This window comes from Malaclemys terrapin, chromosome 2 (assembly GCF_027887155.1).
Source record: "Malaclemys terrapin pileata isolate rMalTer1 chromosome 2, rMalTer1.hap1, whole genome shotgun sequence".
Classification (NCBI taxonomy): domain Eukaryota; kingdom Metazoa; phylum Chordata; order Testudines; family Emydidae; genus Malaclemys; species Malaclemys terrapin.
Window position 1 is genome coordinate 115843095 of NC_071506.1, and position 21225 is coordinate 115864319.

The window sequence follows — 21225 nt, forward strand, 5'->3', positions numbered from 1 at the left end:
TAGACAGAAGGAGAAAATCTAACCTTGCAAATATGCACACAGTTTTAAGTTTATGTGCCATATGAGTGTGTCTAGTATTACATCAGGGGCCCAATTTTTATCCTGCATTTCATCAGCCAAATAAACATTTTAGGTGCCTTAATACCAACTGCATTCAAGTTTGAAAACTTAGTTCTTCCATGTTTAAATAGGAGACTTTCAGCAATGTGTTTACAACTCCACTATTCCAACCCCCAATAAACCCCTTGGAGCACAGAAACTAGCATCCAGGCAACTCTAACTACCAGCCAGCTACAATGGCTACCAGTTTCACTCAGCAGAGGCTAGTATCTCTCTCGTCAGACCCATCCCCTTCTAATCAGAAAATTATACAAATCACACAGATACAGATGCAAAAATACTGTAATTTTATAGTATCTTTTTAAACTGCATACACATCATGCAAAGAGGATAAAACAGCAAGAAAAATGTCAAAGAAATGTTGGCCAAGAATTCATCTATGCTCTACCTCTGCCTAACTGAAATCACTCCTTTAAAACCCAGCTTTTCATTGCCTACAAAAAAAAAAAAAAAAGAAAAAAAGCTACTTAGGCTATGTCTACGCTATGCACCTTTTAGCGACACAGCTGCAGTGTAGCCGTTGTTTGTTGGCTCTCCCGCTGACAAAAAACTTCCACTCCCAACAAGCGGTGGTAGCTCCCGCTGACAAAGTGCTGTTCACTTTTTGTCGGTAAAACTTTTGTCATTCGGGGGTGTGTGTGTGTGTGTGTGTGTGTCATGCCTCCGAACGACAAATGTTTTGTCATTCAGGTTCCAGTATAGACAAAGCCTCACACTCGAACCAAAGGAAAAAACAGACAAGAACATACTCCTGAACCCCCACAAAGAACTAGCAAGATGTGCACCTGCTACCACTCTGGTCACTTCACTTATATCCCTTTCCCCTTACCTGTCTTTCGTTGGGCGGCTTTGTAAATCTTTAGTTCTTTGACACAGGGAATTAATCTTCTTATGAATTTGGAAAGTGCTTAGAATATTTTAGGTGTTACAGCAATACAAATGAATGAAGTAATTGTGTGGGACAAAAATGTGGGTGTGATTAAGTGTTTTGCTTCCTCAGTCAACAACATGTATCATTATATATAAACTAAACTATAGTAACTTTTAATTTTGACAACCTGTTATAGACCTAGGAAATTCTTTGTGAAGAAGTAGACTAGAGCATTCAAATATGTAAAAAAGGACAGGCCAAAGAAGAAGCCCCTTACTGAGGGTATTTAGATATTAAACTACACAATCCACCCACAAATCACACAGATGTCTATATGAAACCTCTTACATCTGCCAAACTGAAGCTGCAAAGTAAAGAGGCTGGTTGTTGCCCCTTTAAAATTTGAACCCATATGTTATTCCTCGAGAGCCATTTATATGACAATCTAACCTCTGTGGCACCTGAACAAAAAGAAAGTAGAACTTCCAGATATTATTTGTACCCATAGTTGATTGAGCTAAAAACCCATCCCCAATTCTTACATCATCCTAAAATCTAGCATTCTGGCAGTTCTGGGGGATTATTGTGACACAGAGCATACCATCACACACCTTCTTTGTTTCTCTCTCAGCAATAATGCACTATACATAATCCATACTTCCCTGCCCACGTAAAAGCCTTTTCCTTACTTGACAGTCCTGCCAAGGAAACATAATGCCCCCACATTCCACAATCCTTTCCACGCTCCTGTGTCATGATCAGCACTCACCTGTGCATGTTCCCATTGGTGGTGAAGGATTGTCCACATACTGAACATTTATAAGGCCTTTCACCTGAGTGCACCAGCATGTGGCGATCAAGGGAGCTTGCTGAGCTCAGAGACTTTCCACAGATGCTGCAGGAATGGTCTGTCCCTCCAGTGTCAGTGTTATGCTAAAAGCAAGCAATGATTTTCATTGAATTCCTCCTATGAACTGCCCAGGAAATATCAGAGAACTGTAACAGCTAAAAAAGTAGTTGTGTTTTTTTGTAAAGAGCTACTTAGCAGGGTACTCAACGTAAAGGTAAACCTTACATGCTTTTCTTTTTATTAACCCCTTCGCTGCCACAAAACCACACCAGGAATTTCTGGCTGATGTAGGCCTACTATGTTGTGCAACATGTCCAGCACATCCACTCTAGAGTGCAATGCAGGAGGGTGAAAAGGTATCCAGACACAAATGGTTAAGGGCAGAGTGGGGGGAGGAGAGGAGAGGTGTTGTTTAAACTTGAAAGATCATTTTAAAATATTTATGCATTTTTGTCATGAAAGTGTCAATTTACATTTGTTTAAAATGAGTAGGTGACAGAATTTAGAGCAATATTCTGCCATTGGATGGACACCAGATTTTTATGGCTATGTACGTGCTTTTTAGGGTAGAATCTGGCCCTTAGTTATTAACACCACATGAGGATCTTTACACAGACTAAAATCAGTGTGATATGTTGATGATGAGGCTAATTAAAACTGTATGTTTTAGCATAAAAGGAAAAACTGAAATACACATTTATCCAGTGGACACCAGAAAGTGACCCACACCCTCAATGTTCAAAACAGATCTTTTTGTTCCTTATTATGAAAAAAAGACAAAAGCTCCTTTACAAAACTACCTACCCAAAAAAAAAAAAAAAAAAAAAAGAGAGAGAGAAGCAAGAGGAGGACATTTAGCTCCACAAAAAAGGTGCTGTTTGCAAAGTCACTTCTTTGTCTAGCTTCCCAGAGTTGCTGCACTCTGCATAGGACAGAAGTGCTTCAATATCAACCTGAGCTCATAGCTCCTGTGTTCATGGTCCTTAATTTGCATGGGTGTTGAAGGTGACTATGGTGAAACAGACAATAAAAGCAGGACACGTCTTTCTAATGGAAATGTTGTTCTGAATCCTCAGATTACTTTAAACTTCCTTGAAGAGGAAACATTTCATTGCTGGGGTAGAGGGGAAAGAACCCTACAACATTTTTGCATTCCAAAAATAAATTTAAATAGGAAGGCACAAATATGTATGTGAAAAGTGGGTTTGGACAAGGAATGATTTTTGTTACTGAAAAATGGATCTCTCTCTCCAAGTCACTGTGCTCTCTTTAATATAAAAGAACGATTAAGATAAGTAGTCAGCATACCTGACGAATGTGCATAGTTAGCTGGTGCTGTGTAGTGCAAATCTTCTCACACAGAGGACAGGTATAGGAAGACTTCTCTTCTTTTGTTTCCTGTAACAAAAAAAAACACGAAAAAAAACCACACAAACATAAAAGTAGAGAAACCCAAAAGCTATTGATGGGGATTGAAATCATACGCAAGAAACGTAAAAACATCTCTCAAAAAACAGAACAACAACTTGTATTTACACAATCATCATCCTGAAAGATCCCTAAGGGAAGCTTCAGAAACTTTATAATTTACAAATATGGGTCGCTTCACCCACCACAGACATGCAGCAGCTGTTTCACAGCTCACAGCAACTCTGCAACAGCAGTTTGGGACAGGAAGTGAAGGCAACCATTGTGACCAGCTGAAACTGCCAGAAGGAATTTAGGTGAGCAGAGCACCAGTACCCAAATTGGAAGTTGGCCAAGACGTGAGGGTTAACGCCACTAATCTTCCAACAAGGACCAATGAGATCTTTAAACAAATCATAGGGGCCTACATTTTACATTTCATCCAAATGACAGTGCAGGAGCGCAGTGCCTTTAACATAACACTGCTTTGCACAGGGAAGCGCTGCACCTACTGACTCACCAACACCACTTTTTAGAGCACCTTGGATTTTTCCTGGAAGTATCCCACCCACATGTGGGCCAGAGCCAACCCTTCTTAAGTTTGCAAGATCTGATGAAATTGTAGCCTTCAAGAGGTAATGATGCAGGAGTATATGCAACACAAACAAACACAATATACCTTATTCTCCTTTCACACTGGTGAGAACCAGAGTAACTATGGTCAAGCCAGAATAAGAACAGTGAGTAGAGAATCCAGCTTTATATTATGAAGTACGCCCTTGAGACATTGACTCCACCACCAAGCCAAGGATGCAATGGGACTCCAAGTGGAAATAAATTAATTTCACTTAGTTGGCCAGAACTGCTGTTAAGTGACGAAAGGCACATCACCGACAACCCTCCACAGAAGCACAGTGCATTGTTATTATCTGAGCCACCAACTAAAAAGCAAGAGTGTCTGAGACTGAAAACTGAACATGGTTCTTCTGCAGAACAGTGTAGCTCTCTACCGACCAGGAAGACCCAATGTTTGTTATTTAAACCCTGGTATCTCAAGAATGCACAAAAATCATCAGTGTTGCGGCTGGTGAGTATCATGTTTATAGCAAAAAGGTATGTTCTACTTGAACTTTCTTGCCTGCTATTTTAAGTATTCTTGGTGCAATAATGAAAAAAGATGAATAGCTCCTCCATCAGAGATACTGTGTATGTGTCCGTGTCCACCCATTTCCTCTTTCTAAAAAAGTTCACTGGAGATGTCAAATAAAAAACTTTCCAGAATGTATGACATACACATGAAGGGAGGTTGCCCATTCCACTGAAAAGTGGATGGCTAAAATCCCTTATGGTTATGTACTAGAGAATTTAAAAGTGGATGATGCCAATCAGGTGCTCGGAAAATTATTCTGAAGTCCCATGCAATTGAATAAAGCAGTAACTGCTCTATAGGTTTTTTTTGGTTTGTGTTTGTCTGGGGTGATTTTTTATTTAGCAGGTGTGGGGGGGAGGGGGAGACCATCCTATAGAGGGGAATATAATTTCCCTACTAAATTTTATAGAATTGTTCAAAAATAATGGTTATTTTCTATTAATCTCTAATAGGACTTTTCTGTATGGACAAATGGCCATTTTTCTGCATCTTTTCAGCCCAAACAAACAGAGTAAACTATAACACTGATCTCAAATCCCAAAAGCATGAGACTTGTGATCTAATTTGCAATGATTAGCCTTTTTTGCCTTCTCTCCTACACAAAGAAAAATCCTCACACTGTTTATAGATCTACTATACACAACTCTCTGCAGCAGACTTCACTATAACATGGACCAACGCCTCATGTACTTGATGTTCACAAAACACTAGAAGGCAAAAACATTAGAAGGCAAGTGGGAAAAAAAAAAAAAGTTTCTCTGAAATCTGTACATCCCCAAGAAAGCTGATCAAATCTGTGCAGTAGAACATATCACATATGGAATATATATGTAATTAAAATACACATATTCCCCTCCACAAATGCAACTTTATTGCACACCACCAGTTTGTGGAGTAATGTTCAACTCCAGTTATACTGCAGCTCTGTTAAAGTTGGCTCAGGGCTGGGAGAACAAACACACAGTGTTGTGAGGAAAATCCCTGCAGCTGTGCTGACAGTTTAGATGGTGTTTAATCCCCAGAGATATCTGTGAAATTATCAGTCAACTTCTTTTTCCTTTTTAGCTAAGGATACAATTCTACATGATACAATTAATTGTTTCGAAGGCTGCTTTCTAGACTACCTGCTCTTTGAATCAGCAAATTAACAAAAGATAGAGTAATTACTGGTTCACCTTGAAGCAAAGATCAGACACACATTATAGCTCAGCCAGAGTTGATTAGTATTGACTCTGGAGTTTATTATTAACTAAAACCCAAACTTTCTCCAGTGCTCACACAGTACACACTGCATACCATAATACAGGTCAACCAAATCAAGGGTGGCTAACCACAGAATTCTAGTGACTAACTCAATGCAGACAAAAAAGTTTAGCATCACTTCTGTAAAAGCAGCATCGCTGAAGAATTAAAAATGCAACACGAAGGGTATGTCTTCACTAGCAACATTAAAGTGCTGCTGTGGCAGTGCTTTAACATGGCTGTGTAGTCCCGGCACCAGAGCTGGGAGAGAGCTCTCCCACTGCTGTAAAAAATCCACCCCCACGAGGGGAGTAGCTACCAGTGCTGGAAACGCGGCTCCTAGCACTGGTGCACTGTCTACACTGGCACTTTACAGCACTGAAACTTGCATCGCTGGGGGGGAAGGGGTGTGTTTTTTCACACCCCTGAGCAAGAAAGTTGCAGCGCTGTAAAGTGGGAGTGTAGACAAGGCCTAAATATCTGAGTTGCTGCAGTTGTGCTGGTGACAGAGCACTTCCTGAACTGAAAGATAAAATTAGCAGCTCATTTGTTAACTACACTTGCTTAAATAAAGCAATTTGGCACTGCTCTTCTGCACCCAACTGCTGGCAAATCTCTTTAGGAGTTTCACATTAGGTAGATTTGTTTTCTTGTTTTTCTCCCTTCTTCTCTCTTAAAAGTGGCCTGAAGCCTCTTTGTAACATCTTTTCTTCAGGAGAAAATAAATGAAAAGTTATAATAGATGAGGATTAATGTGCATGTGTGTTTATGAGACTCTAGGCAGACCAGAGCCAAGATAAAGGCAGCATCATAAAAAGAACCATAGACTTGGGATAAGGATTCAGGAGAGACTGTTTCACTAGAACCCCATGGAACATAGCAATGAGACATAGAAAACCAAATAAATTCTGTTACCCTTTTACTATACCTGGGGCATGGGATGGGGGCAATTCTGACCAGAATTTAGACTCATATTTGCAATGCACTGAAACAATTCACCACTTTTAATGTGCTTTGCTGTAAGTAGAAATTTGCTGCATCCATCATGCATTGCTAGAGTCAGGCTACAAAACAGACTGATACAAGCTTAATATTGCCCTGAAATCCTGTCAATTCCATTTTTTCCAGTGAGACAAATATTTACTTCATTGGTGGTAACCTATCTCCACCGAAAAACAAATCAGCTATTTTATTAATTAATTAATTTTTACACTGTAAGAATCCCTCTTAATCCTCTCACATTTACTCCTTGAGCGTCCCTTGATCCGATGCCCACAGAAATATCAGGTGGAATAAAGGTCAGCAACGCTAACAAAATCTCCTGAAGCCAAATCACGTGGTGTCCTAACAGCAGACAGCTGTTTAGTAGCCCTGCCACTGACACGAGTCTGAACAACACACTCCCACTTAATGTAACTTTGGACTGTGAACGAATGTTAGCAGGCAAATCTTTCATGCCAGCTGCCAGACAATATACTCCTATGTTCGCATTTATCTTTATGTCACCCTGACATATTTTTCTTTTCAATTAACATATTTTAGTTTAGAGGAAATAAAATCTAAGCCAAATCAGAAGCCATTTATCTGAAAGACTAGTTTGCAGGCTATTAATAAATTGCTACAGGAACATCCCATAAGTAACACGGTTTTGACTGATATTCTCTTCGTGGTGGTATTGATACAGTGCCGTCAACTGGTAAATGTGATAAACTTGATCACCGCCTACGCATTTGTATTGCGTTATGTAGTAAGTCTATGTATATGTTTAAAAAAAAGAAAGAAGTAAAGAACAATGTGTACTAGTAGAGGGACAGACTAAGGGCCTGACTGAGCAAAGTACGTAAGCCAGGGTAATTCAGTGGGAATACTCACATGCTTAGAGTGAAGCATGTGTTTAAGTGCTTTGCTAGATCAGTGTGCAAATGACAAGAAGGTCTTTTCCAGCTCAGATTTCTATGCTTATTCTGTGAAAAAAGTCACAAACCACACATGGACTTGTGACGCATTTCAGCTAGTGCCACCATGTACTATTTGAAAAGCAAAAATGATAATGAAAATTAACTCCTTTTTCTCCACTGTGAACCTCTCTCACCCATTGCATGCTTTGAATTATATACCTGGTTCCTCCTGCCAATCCGATTTGGTGCAGGAGACTTCGATGGGGACTTGATGTTTTGAGAGTTCCCGCCATTTTCAGCGATCTTCCCCACACTCATTACTGCTGACATCATGGCATCAATGGACGACAAGTCTGTACCTTCCAAACTGTTTGGTAAAGTTGGTGTCTTGTAATTGGTTAAGCTTTTGAGCTGCTTCTCTGGAATTGTAAACAAAAAAAGTTGCTGAGATTATCAGTTGGAGAGCTAATGGCGTGTTCAGCAGTATGCAGCTGATGGAAGAGACATGGTCCATGCCTCAAAGAATTCATAACCTGTGTGATCAGAAAAAGTAAAAAACAGTAGTTCATAACAGTTTGGGGTCCTTTATTAACAGGAAAGCTACGAAAGTTCTAGAAAACATAAGCCAAGTTGCGACTTTTTCTTTGAATGCTCTGGTCACATGAACTTGACCTTCAAACCCCCAGTACAGTACAGTAGAATCTCAGAGTTACAAATACCTCAGGAATGGAGGTTGTTCAGAACTCTGAACAAAACGTTATGGCTGCTCTTTCAGAAGTTTACAACTGAACACTGATATTAATACAGCTTTGAAACTTTACTATGCAGAACAAAAATGCTGCTTTTAACCATCTTAATTTAAACAAAACAAGCACAGAAACAGTTTCCTTACCTTGTCAAATCTTTTTTTTTTTTTTAAACTCTCCCCCCTTTTTTTAGTAGTTTATGTTTAACACAGTACTGTACTGTATTTGCTTTTTGTTGTTGCTGCTGCCTGAGTGTGTACTTCCGGTCCCAAATGAGGTGTGTGGTTGACCGGTGAGTTCATAACTCTAGTGTTTTTAACTCGGAGGTTCTACTGTAGAGAGTCAGTAATTCTGGGTTTAAAATCAGACGTCGCTTAATTCTCTTGTCATAATACAGCATCTTGTTGGTGTCCTGTGTCCACAGTGAAAGACTGGAGCACTGTTCATGAGCAGTTGCACTTGCAAACACATTGCCATGGCAGTGAGTAGGTGTTTTGAGTAATGTTACATTAAAGGTATAAGAAGTGCAATGTAGAATACACATAGAATATTTATTCTACGTCACATGTAGGAAGGATGTTCTTGTTTCAGATACTGTACTTAAATAGTTGGGGCACTAGGTGTGTGGTATTCCAATTTATGGACATACTACGTAAACATTAACATACTAGTAAGTCTTTCATATTCTGCTTTAGAAACATAAAAAGAGCATGCTTTAAAACCCCAGCAGATTCATCATTTAAGATGAGCAGCACAGAACCCAAGACTTAAAATCTGAATATATACAGGAAAAGCCACTATAAGAGATGACGTGGGGGGGGGGGGGGAGGGGGGGGGGGGATGTATAACAAGGGACATGTACACTTGATCCTCTGTATAACATGTTTTGGGAAAAGAAGTACGGACATTATAAACAGGTGTTTTATGAGGATAAGTAATGCAGTGCCAAGTTACTGGGAGCCAAAAAAGAGAGTCTTCATTTGTAAGCCTTCCAGTGGTGAGAGAGTGTTTGTGCTTCTGCTCAAAATATATATATATAAAAAAAATGAACAGGGATGAAGAAAACTCTTAAAAAAATCTTGCTGATCCCTTAAATTAATGAAGAACATAATTCTAGTTAAATAAGTTACCTTCATTTTCCTCCTTTGACTGCTGAACAATGAGGTTTTCTTCTTGCTTGCTGCTCTCCCCACTTAGTGTATTAGGCTTAGCAGAGTCTAGATCCTCTATGGCACCCTCTAGTACTGTACGAAGAAAGGGGGAGAGGGGAGGTAAGAAGGAGTACATTAACTATGAGGTAGTTTTAACAGAGAAAGACTTCATCCCCCTAATTTATGTCCCAGATTCAACTTGCAAAAAAAGGAGATAGAGTACATCACTGACACTACTGACATCTGGCTGAGAAATTCAAGTGTATTCTGCAGCTAGAGAATTTCAGTAATTCAAGTTCATACATTCCGCACTTTCCTTTTAGAAAAATTACAATTTATTCTAACAGATGAATTCATGATGGCCCTTTGCTTAATGCTAACAGTGGAAAGGATGACTGAAATTTCTGGGACCATTCAGCACATTTCTCATATCCACTGTCCCAGTTTATCAGTAATTACTGAAAATATACATAAGCTAGTGGAATTGCTGGTGGAATTTTTCCCCCTCCTCTTGCTCTTTTTTTTTTTTTTTTTGGAAGCCACACATGCACTTATCAAGCTATTGTCAGCAACTCTAACTCTGTGAGAAGGACACCTCTCTGGTTCAAATATGCCAGAATAGTTTTTTGAAGGCCTTTTTTGAGTGGCAGACATTCCAGGAACACAACAAAACATAACAAACAAACAAAAAGTGATTCCTGGGGGAAGATTTTTTTTCAGCAAGTAACATTGCAAAATGCAATTACAGTTTTAACAGAGTTGCACCATGGTAACATTAAAGAAAAATAGTTGTTACTTCATTATTGAAACAAAGAATATCAGCCTTTGGAAGCTTTACCATCTCAGAATTCAAAATGGTGTCTGTCAGCAGGTCTTTAGCGGCATTACGTGCTTTTATTTCCCTATTACAGAGGCTACAAGGCTCAAATAGCAGCGAAAACAATAAGGATTATATTTTTGTAAAAAGAATGAGCACATCTTACTGTAATTATCCCATTTACGGCATCATTGAGCTTACACAATATGTTTGCACTTATGTAGCACTTCTCAGTGGATCCCAAACCGCTTTGCAAACATTAATGAATTAATAAAACATCATAGTGATGTCCACTTTACAGGTAGAGACAGGGCCGTCCTTAGGATTTGTGGGGCCCTATGCAGTATTATTAAACTGGTGCCCCAATGCCGGCGCATTTGGATCTGTGAATGCTGGTGCTCCTATACTGCCCCTATACTGGTGCAACTGAAGCCCTTACACTGGCGCATTCGGCTCTGTGAATACGGCCCCTGCCTTCTGCCTAGTAAGGAGGCTGCCGCGCATGATGGATATGCTGGAGCCGACCCGCTCTGACCTGCTGTCCTAGTCATAGGCGTGGACTCCGTGGGTGGGTGCTCCGGGGCTGGAGCACCCACAGAGAAAATGTAGTGGGTGCGGAGCACCCACCGGCTCCCCCCTCTGCCCCTTTCCCCCGTGCCTCTCGCTCGCCAGTGGCCCCGCACTTAACAACTCTTCCCCGTCCCGCCCAGCGCTTTTGGAGCACCGCAAACAGCTGATTTGCAGCGTTCAAGCTCTGGGAAGGAGGGGGAGTAGGTGAGGAAGAGGCGGGCTGGGGGTGGAGCAGGGGCAGGAAGAGGCAGGGCCTTGGGGAAAGGGGTGGAGTGGGGGCAGGACCTGGAGCAGAGGGGGAGTGTCGAGCACCCCCTGGCAAGATGAGAAGTCAGTGCCTATGGTCCTGGTGGTGCCCCAAATTTTCGGGTGCCCTACACAGCCATGGATGCCTAAGGACGGCCCTGGGTAGAGAAACAAAGGCATAGGGAGACAGAGGGCCCAATTCTTCCATGTTTACTCAGGCTGAATAGCTCCTTACACCACGCCTACCTTCACCTCAGTGGGAGGAAGGGTGGCAGAATCAAGCTCTGAGGGACTACTCACTTGCTTAAGGGTTACCCATGTGCTTAAGTACCTATCCTAAATCAGGACCTGAGTGACTTGACACATTGGGTTAGTAACAGAGTTTAGATTAAAAACCTAGGTGTCCTGATTCTAGTCCCGTGATCTACACACTAGACAATGCGGTCTGCTCCCTAAATTGGGCTTTTATAAACTGTCTGTTATACTCTCCTGACTGACACACTCTCTCCCAATTTTAATACCTTTCCACTCAGAAAGCACTGATTTTCCCTTCTGGTGTGGGCCTGATCCTGGGAGGGGCTGAGTATCTAAAATGCCCACTGAGTTCAGTAAGGGTTGCAGGTAGGGTGACCAGACAGCAAGTGTGAAAAATCGGGACGAGGGTGGTGGTGGTGGTGGGGGGTAATAGGCGCCTATATAAGAAAAAGAACCAAAAATCGGGACTGTCCCTATAAAATCTGGACATCTGGTCACCCTAGTTGCAGGTGACCTGCACTTCAAGATCAGGCACAGCGTTTCTAGCAGAATTCCAATTAATTTCTTTGTTATCTTCCTCATTTTTGCACAGCTCTCAGATCAGGGTTTTTGTTAGCTGCAGTGTCAGTTTACTTTATTTTGGCCCATAAAAGTGATGGCTTTTTACTTTTTAAGTCTCAGCGATGAAGGGTTCATGCAGGAGTAGATTTATTTTAAAAACAACAACTACAAAAGTAAAAATCACAACATTTCCCTAATAGTTTAAAATTTTTGACATTGGCCCAAACTTAATCTTACTTAACAGCATCCCTTTAGTTAATACAACAGAAAAACTGGAAAAAAATATTAAACTATTTTTCTGTTTTTGTTAAAGCGAAAAACAAACTTAGTTTAACCATCTTTCTTTCTGAGCAGATCAATAACTATTCTTGAATTTTTCACCCAATAACCAACATGTAAGTCCTTAATTATTAGATACTTTCTAAAACAGTCAAAAAAAATCTATTTAACTACTGTGAAAACAGGGTGTGGTCCAAGGTAATTTAAATACCACAGGAGGTCCTTTCAGAGAAATAAATTCTGAATTCCTAGCATTGTTTTTAGTTGTTGATTCAAACTGCTCATCAGAAAGAAAGAAAAGGGCAGACATGCAAACATCAGCCTGAAATCTCACCTTCAGTTTTGCAATCTCTGTGCAAGTATGCCTGGTATACATCTTTCAGAAAGGGCACAATACAGTACAATTGCAGCCCATAACAGCTTCTGTTTACAAATAGCTATTTTATGACTGAAACTAAAATACAGTTTTCTGCCAATTCAAACAAGATGTTTGGATACTGATCTTGCTTTTAAACAGGAGACCAATTTTTTTCTGTACATTAAAAACTTCCTCGTTTGCAAACAGTTTAAAGAATGAAACTTAATTTCTGCAAGAGTAAGTATTATTGGAGTGCACTAAAATATATTCCAGTACTGTTGTGGGAAGGAAAACTATACCACTGAAACAAAGACAATAGCATGCATTGATTCTCAAAGCACAACTTTCTATTTGCAATAGGATATAGCAACAATAAGAATACTGGGCCAAATCACTTCTTCCTGTGGGAAAACCCATGGCAGGGAGGGGCCCTGGGGCAGGAAAATTCAGTGATTTTTCTCTTGCAAAATTTATTACACATCTGGGGAGGAGGGAGGGAGCATTCCCCCCCTCCCCAAGTAGAAAAGAGGGTTTGGCCCACTGAACCTATTTCAGGGAATCAACTGGGGAGACAGAGCCAAAAGTATGGAAGTTCTATAACTGCCTGGCTACAGGATCGCCTGTCTTCTCAAGCTCTCAGGGATCCCTCTGCTTATTGCTGCACTGGGCAATTACCCCCTTCCCAATTAAAGGAGATAGGAGGTCCACAATGAAGAGGGAGCTCAGCTTGGAGGCAATACAAATTCAGGCTGCATTAAACACTGAACCAATTCCCTATGGAGTAAGCATTCCATCCTCACTCCACCCACATGCACACAAATTCAGAGCCAGACATATGACTGCAGGTTCCCTAGCAAGAATCTGTCCTTTCGCTCTGGTCCTGGCTGCTCAAATTGTGCTGTGGCTAGAGGTGTGGCATCTGTAAGTGACGGAGGCCATGCAGGACCACAGAAAGCTAAAGGCTGCAAATAGCTGTTTGTGCCAAAGGCGAGATCTGAAACAACTGACAACCAGCTTTGATGGGACAGTAAAGCAGAGACTTGAACAAAAATCATGCAAAACTTGTTGCTTCCCATTCAGTCTGAACAGGAAGGCATTTGCTAGATCTATTTCCTCCTTTGGGATAAAATGTGACTCCACAGTATGTTGAAACTCAGCTCATCAACATTTACTCCCCGCCACCTTCCCCCCCCCCCCCCCCCGCAATTTTATCTTTAAAAAAGATCGTTCTTGATGGTTACAGCATCTTCTCCTTTCATTTTAAAAGCTCTAGTGAGAAAGCAACAGGAGAACCTTGGTTACAATCTTTAAAGGGGGTAGGAAGAGGGAAGGAAGAAGAGATGATGCTTTTTCACAGTCACTCGACTCACCACAGAGAAGCTGCTACAGAAGCAAAAAGTGTGCCCCAACCCTTTGGAGCTATTACAAGTTTTTACTACAGTTTGTTCTACTGTCTTGCACATGAGCGCTCCCTTTGGAATAGATAGGAAGAAGCACACAATACACACAGTACAGGCAAAGAGAGGGCAAACCTGATGTATAGCACAAAGCAGCTCATTGTTCCACTTTAAAAAAAAAACCCCAAAAAACACATTAATGTCTTTTAGCTAAACACTTTTCTTGGTTTCATTAAACACACTATGTTCTGTACTATGGATAATCTTTTCTTTTGTGGGGAGGAAGGAGGATTCCCATCTTAAAAACACACACTAAATGCATTTTAAAACACTTTTCCTTTCTGGGCCTAAAAAGCATTACTACTCCTACTTACCATCGCCCTAAAATGACCTACTTTTTCAATGAGAAGCGCAACCAAAGATTGTTTAAATGTAAGTCCAGGCAGTGTTACTAAGGCAGAGATTTAGAGAGGAATAACTATCTTCAAATCAGCAAGGGGACATCTCGTCTGGGACAAAAAGCCCATGATAGCTTCTTTCTCAGTATTCCTAAAGATACATCTCATAGGTTGCAATTCACCTCCATTTAGAAGTCCAGTACCAAACCTATTTACCACTAAAGTTGCACTTGAGCCTTCAAATTAGGACTTAAGTGAGACATAAGTGGTACATAGGTCTCGTGCTGAGTTTCTGCACAGAAATGAATTTCACTCAGAGTATGCAATGGGAAACTGTTTCTCCCCACTCATCTCCCATGCTGTTGGTTACATCAAAAGAAGGATTATAGTTTTAGTGAAATTTTGCATCAAAGCCTCGAGGGTAGCAGGGAGGAGATGGGGAGGAAACAGGCTGGGTGGGAAGAAGAAAGAGTGATACTATTCAATGCCACTACCTGAAGCAAAGGAAAACCAAAGAAAGTTTTCCAACTGACCTTTTTTAATACCAAGTCTGCCCTGGCTACTGAAGTATTGGTGCTGGCGAGGCCCCAACGGCAGAGAAGTTTACTGGTAGCGTCACCTCACTGTCACCACTGCTGGAGCACCAGTACAGAGCAGCCTATATGAAAAGAAAAGCAAAAAGGATAAGACAGCGGAACAGGACTTTATGGTGGCAGTTTTCTACTACTTACCATTAAGTCAAAAAGGCACTGAGAATATTTCCAAAAAAGTCTGAATATACACACACGTAAAGGTAGAATTTTACCCAGAGAAAATGTCACTCTAAACTCACAAAAACAAGAGAAGCACATCTTTAAGGGCCACCCTCCAACCACTAAACTGAGACTGCCTGTTTTGTTTTGAGCCTTTTATGTTGTTATTCGTATTAGAGTTTGTTAGCAACATTTGGTGTATTTATATTACCGTGTCTATGTAGGTGTAATGGTTTATACTTTTGCTTTGTTTAAAAAAAAAAAAATAAAAAAATAACCGAACCTGCCATCTCTTCACCCTCAAAGACCCGTCAATATCTCATATGCTTATTTTTCCTCTATAAGAGCTTAGATAACAAAATACATATGTACCATAAAAGTATGTAGGATTGGCAACATGGGCAAGTTAATGATGCTGAAAAAACTACAGCCCTTTGAGTCACCATTGCGTTACTTCAGTTGCATGATGTAACTGTACTGAAACCAGTGCAGCTATACTGGCGTGCAACTAAAATAATGCAATGGTGAACCAGTCCCCTGCCATTTCGTGGATGAGATTCACCAGTATGCTCCAGCTGCCCTGTGCCACTTCAGTGACACAAAGCAGCCCTAATGTAATTGTGAATTTGATCTCGGTCTTATCTTTTGTGCTCTATTTCTTAACTTTAATGTTGCATCAATGTTTCTTCATTGTCTGATATGGTATGTTTATGTGTATGTGGTGGGAACTGCCTTCCTAACTGAGATTAAGCTGTGAGGCAAGAAAGCTGGATCTACTGTGCAAGTACTGAAAGTGAGAGCAAAACTGGATGGCCCCAGATACGGATTGAGTGCCTGGCTCTTCAATGGACCGGTACCTTGGATAGTCACTTACACCTGCACACAGGGGCGTGAAACTATCCCATTCTAATTGGGTAGCATTTTGCACAAGTGTGACTACACAAAGTGCCAGGCACTGGAGAGTCAGACACTGAGACAGTGATCACTACTGACACACCCATATTTAGGTTGGATAGTTGCTGAAGAGTGTAAACCCCTTCTTTCCCAATCTGGTGGCAATCATGCTCACCTACAGAGTACCCAACAGCTAGCACGTGACACGGAAAGCTAGTCAGAAGAAACTCCACACATCCTTACTGCTCATTCTGTTTCTGGGTTTAGCTTATTTAATAACAAAGTCCCAGGAAATAAGGTTCTACATATTTCAGTATCTTCAGGAACTTGCTCAAGTGAAGAGGAGATCAGGATTTGAAAGTGATCTGGATAATGTTGTTAGTAGCCCTAAAATTATCAGCTACACAAGCTAGGACAAAAACACACAAGCAACAAACTGAAGGCCCACAAAAATCAGGAAGGAGTTTTCACTCCTTTCCTCTCTAACCCTTCATGCTACAGCATGGCACAACTGGAAATGAGGAGGCGGCTGCCTTCCACTGAAGCTGGAGGAACTGACAACCATCAGAGGAAGACACTAGATTAGATGGACTTTTGGTGTAATCCGGTATGTCTATTTCTATATTCCTTCTCTGCTTGCTAAAGACAGACACAAAAGCATTACTGTGTCTGCCATAAGAACTGCTTTGCATGTGTTCTGAAAGCTAAGACAGCTGTGTGAATGACTTAGAGTTCCAGGAAGTAGATGTGTTTCTTGGCTTTAAGTCTGGTTTATTTGCTTTAGACGGAGTGGCAAGCCAGGCAAGTTCCCTCCCCAAAGAGTGGCACTGGCTGTAAGAATACTGAGCCGCTTGAGACTTCACGTAGTGTCTTTCAGTAGACAGATGAGCATTTCCCAGTTCTGGACATTATTTTGCTCTTTAGACAGTATTGTCTCATCTCACTGGGCAAGGAGACTTTTTTTTTTAATACAAAGATTGAGGAGAACATGGCAGTCTGAGACAATACTGCTGACAGCAGCACCAGAGACTGATGGAACAACTTTCCGAACTCCCTATCCTCAAGCAGCCAACCTTGGGGCAGAGCCATAGGGAGGAGAATTCTATTCTGTTCTATATAGGTTCTTATATGGCACTCATTATTGTAGTATCTGAACTCCTGCTAGTGCTTTGTATCTCTTGGGGATGCTGTTATCAGAAGCCTCTTTGGGGTGAAGATACAAAACAAGCCAGCAAGGAGAGTGGCCCTGTATACAGCCAGGAGCTGTTTCTGCAGAAAAGCCCTGAAAGAACTGAGGAAATGCCTTCCCTGTAGTGGCTCTTGGGCCGCCTTTTCCTCACTAAGCAGCAGTGAGAAACGAGAGGTGCCCTTTCTCCTGGGGGGAGGGGGGGAGGAGGTAAAGGGGTACTTGTTAGACTCCTTTAGTGATGTGTTATGATAAGTCGTGCATCAGATATCAAAGCACCACATGGCACTCCCCCAGGCACAACCAGGAACTATCTTTTATTGAACCAACTTCTGTTGGTGAGAGAGACAAGCTTACACAGAGCTCTTCTTCAGATCTGAGAAACTTATTCAGTGTCACAGCTAAAACACAGAATGGAACAGATTGTCTACTTATGCTAAAAAATCTGTTCCATCCTGTAGTTAGCTGTGACACTCTGAATATGTTTCCCAGACCTGAAGAAGAGCTCTGTGTAAGCTTGTCTCTCTCACCAACAGAAGTTGGTCCAATAAAAGATATTACCTCACACACCTCGCCTAATATCCTGGGACCGACAGGGCTGCAACACTGCATTTGACCAGGAAAAACAGGCTGGGGCTGTAAAATAAGGAAACATGGTCTAAAATGCAACAGGTAAAGAGATCTGTGGTTGGGTCCTCTTGTTTGTTAAAAAATAAAAACAAACAAAGGCGAACCATAATACAGCCAGATCATTAATATGAATAAAGTTTAACCTTTGGGAAAGTTGTATATGCCGAGATGTCAGATACCCTTTTAAAAGGAAAGGATGGGCAGGCACTGTACTCCAGCTTATGGAAGGGATTTCACATCCAGGAGCCTCAATAATAGAGCAGATGGATTAAATCTGGAAGAACCAGATAGAAAGCTTGTGGTGAAAAGAAAAAAAAAAAGGGGGGGGGGAGTGGGAAAGAAAAGAAAAGAAAAGAAAAGGGGAAAAAAAGAAAAGAAAAGAAAAGGGGAAAAAAAGAAAAGAAAAGAAAAGAAAAAAGGGGAAAAAAAAAAAACCTTACAACCTGAGACAAAGTGCTCCTGGATTCTAAAAACGTCTGCTGAAGAAAAGCTATGAGGACTACATGCAGGCAGAGCTGGACAACGGTGACATAGAGGCTGAAATCCCAGACGGTATAGCCAGTCCAAGCCATGGGATTCCTGCTGTAAAATGAACAGGAGGAGAGAGAGAACCTGATGAGAGGCATGATGCTGCAGCTTTGCCCTTTAAAGGCGGGCCAAGAGCAGGCATCTGTGTTCCATGCGCTGCAGCCAGAGCTTGCAATCAATTGTTTCTGAGACAAGTTACAAAACGGGGACTTCTGTGTCTTATCAATTGGTCATGCAGATGCCTAGGCATCCACTGTAATGAATCGGTAGGGGACAATTGGTCTGGTTGTTCTTATTACAGCATCGTGAAAACAGCAGTCGTAGTAATGCTGAGACGAAGGAAAGCCACAAATTGGTGATGTCAAATTGCTCACTGGCAATCGGTCTTTGCACCTGTTGGTCAGGAGGGGAGGCCCGTCAGTCCCAACTGGTGGATCAGATGAGCAGAAACGTATCAGACATCACTCTGCAGTTTAATACCCTCCCCTGAAGCTGTTCGGGGCATCTTTCCTCATGGATTTAAGATGAGAGGGTTTAAAACTCAGATGTGTGTGTCAGGCACTAGTTTGTGCAGCAATTAGTGTCCCAACCCTGCACTTCTCACTATGTAGCTGGAGTTGCGTTGGCTGCAACAGGAAAAGGCTGAGGAAAGATTAGAGGAAGACTGGATCATCAGTATGAAGCGTGCACAGGAAGCAACAGCAGATCTCCTGATAATGCTTTGCATCTCTGGGGGGAGCCCTGGTCATGATCTGCTACCACCTTATAGGGATTTTTTTTTTTTTTTTTTTTTTTTTAAAGTTACTCACTGAAGGCTTGGCTATATGGGGAATTTTAGCGATAGTGTCACTTTGGAAGCAGCATAGGAAAAATAAAACTCTTAGCCAAGAATAAGAGTGTCCACATGGGGAGTTATACCAGTACAACTATACTGATATAATTACGCTGGTCAGTTTCCCTGTGTAGACAAGCCCTAAGGGGACAGTATTAGAACAGTTTGCCAAGGAGTCCTGAACAGATCCTGGAACGCTGTTGCAGCAGCAACGCCTCTGCCACTAATCATCTCCTTTTATTACAAACTCCAACCCCCTTGCTCACCCAGCTCTCAGTTGGGAACACCTTACACGGCTGCACCCCACAGCGCTTTGCACCTAATGAGTTAATTTAGTAAAACGATGCATGACATTAGAAAACTTTGATTAGAAATCAGAGGAATAAAAAAGTCACGGTTGCCACCTATCACGATTTTATTACATCTCGTAAAATCTGATGGAGTCATGATATTAAATGAGCATCTCAGCTTTTGCTCATAAATAAACAAACAAACAAACAAACAAAATTATTTGTATGTTTCCAGCCCTCACAGTTGTGGGCAAAAGCTGGAAAGCATGAACCCTAGAGGTAAAAACAAACAAGAAAGCAAATAATTTTTTTTTTTTTTTTAAGTCTTATGCATTATAAGCCAATCATGATTTTTTGGGGGGTGGCCTGACAATTTTTGAATGCTTGAAGATGGCAATACTGTGGAGAGAGTTCCTCCTTGGTACAGCGATTCTCTTACACCCTACAATGAAGTTTTGTTTGTTTTCATTTTGTTTTTAATTCATAGCACATTCTACTAATGCTACTTTTAGATGAGAAGCTCACTGAAATACCACATTTGATTTAATGGGGAAAAGACTCAATTAAACAACAAAAACAAAAAAGTTTTTCCGATAGAATTGTTTAAGAACGTGCAGCTCTTCTTGCTGCTCTTTTCCAGGGAGCGTGCCTTGCTGACAGGATTAACTACTGCCAGACTCACAAAGCTGGGAGACAGCTGCCACATGGCAGCCATTTATTACAAGGCACCACTCCTTTAAAGTCAGGAAAGAGACAGAGCCTCTTATTTTCCACTGTGTTATCAGCAGGGTTCCCTTGCTCCACAGGCTTTAGTGACTGGACTTTTTCTAAACAAACACCTCCTTTTCTCCCCACCTTGTTAACATCATCATATTACTGTCTTCTGCTCCTGGGTGAGCACAGGATCTATCCTCTCTACTGGGTATTCCAGACAAAAACTCTATTAAAACACTTAAAAGCTCAGAATTTCTGTATAACACACACACACACACACACACACACACTCCTCTACTTTACAATAAAGTTTTAATTTAACACAAACCAACAAAACAAAAACCAAGAGGGAGGGAGACATACTGGAGTGAAGGAATGCAGAGTTAAGGTACTAGAACAATAAAAATTCTGACCCCACATATGTGACCTCTCATCCACCCAAAACACACGTTTCTTTACACCTGCACTTCTTTAATCTATAATATTGAACATGGAGTACAGAACACTATCTCAGGCTGATCTCAAAACCACTGCGTAGTCATTGACCTTTTCCCAGTCCACATGACCATGATGGGCCAGACACACATTTCTTTCCTTCTTGGCACAGACTAAAGACCTGACGGGCTTACAGGCCACCATCCTGCAGTCTTGCATCTTACTCTCTAAATAAGTTTTCAGACAACACCGTCCCACATTCCACTCTGAGCCAGACACACCAACATATCACATCCATTAAGATTAGATATCCCATTGTATATTAGTCATTCCCTTTCCTTCTATGATTTGCACCTCACTTTAGAGATGCAGGCCAGCTATGTAACTTTACCTTGTGCTGTCTACATACACTTGCTGCTGATGTCAGAGTACCACAGGTCACTCAAACTGAGCTCATGATTTCCCCCAAGAAGGAGAGAAAAGAACTTCCTGGCTGTAAAATGTATAATTTTTTATGCCAATTTTTTTATGTGAAATTTTTCTAAAGTAGTTGTATACATGTGAGCACATCCATGAGCTCTTTTAAGTGGGCAAGGCTAAGGTGGTTCGTGGAGCTTTAATTCTGAAGTCAACTATTTAGTTTGGTTT

The 21225-nt window shown here is 41.2% G+C and overlaps 1 protein-coding gene across 1 annotated transcript in view; it reads right to left on the reverse strand.

The window, feature by feature from the left end:
- Positions 1 to 21225, reverse strand: part of RREB1 (ras responsive element binding protein 1) — a 142441-nt gene that overhangs the window by 67104 nt on the left and 54112 nt on the right. Inside the window, 4 exon segments of the mRNA XM_054018267.1 lie at positions 1761 to 1924; positions 3150 to 3239; positions 7758 to 7957; positions 9415 to 9528. Coding sequence (XP_053874242.1) covers positions 1761 to 1924; positions 3150 to 3239; positions 7758 to 7957; positions 9415 to 9528 — 568 coding nt within the window.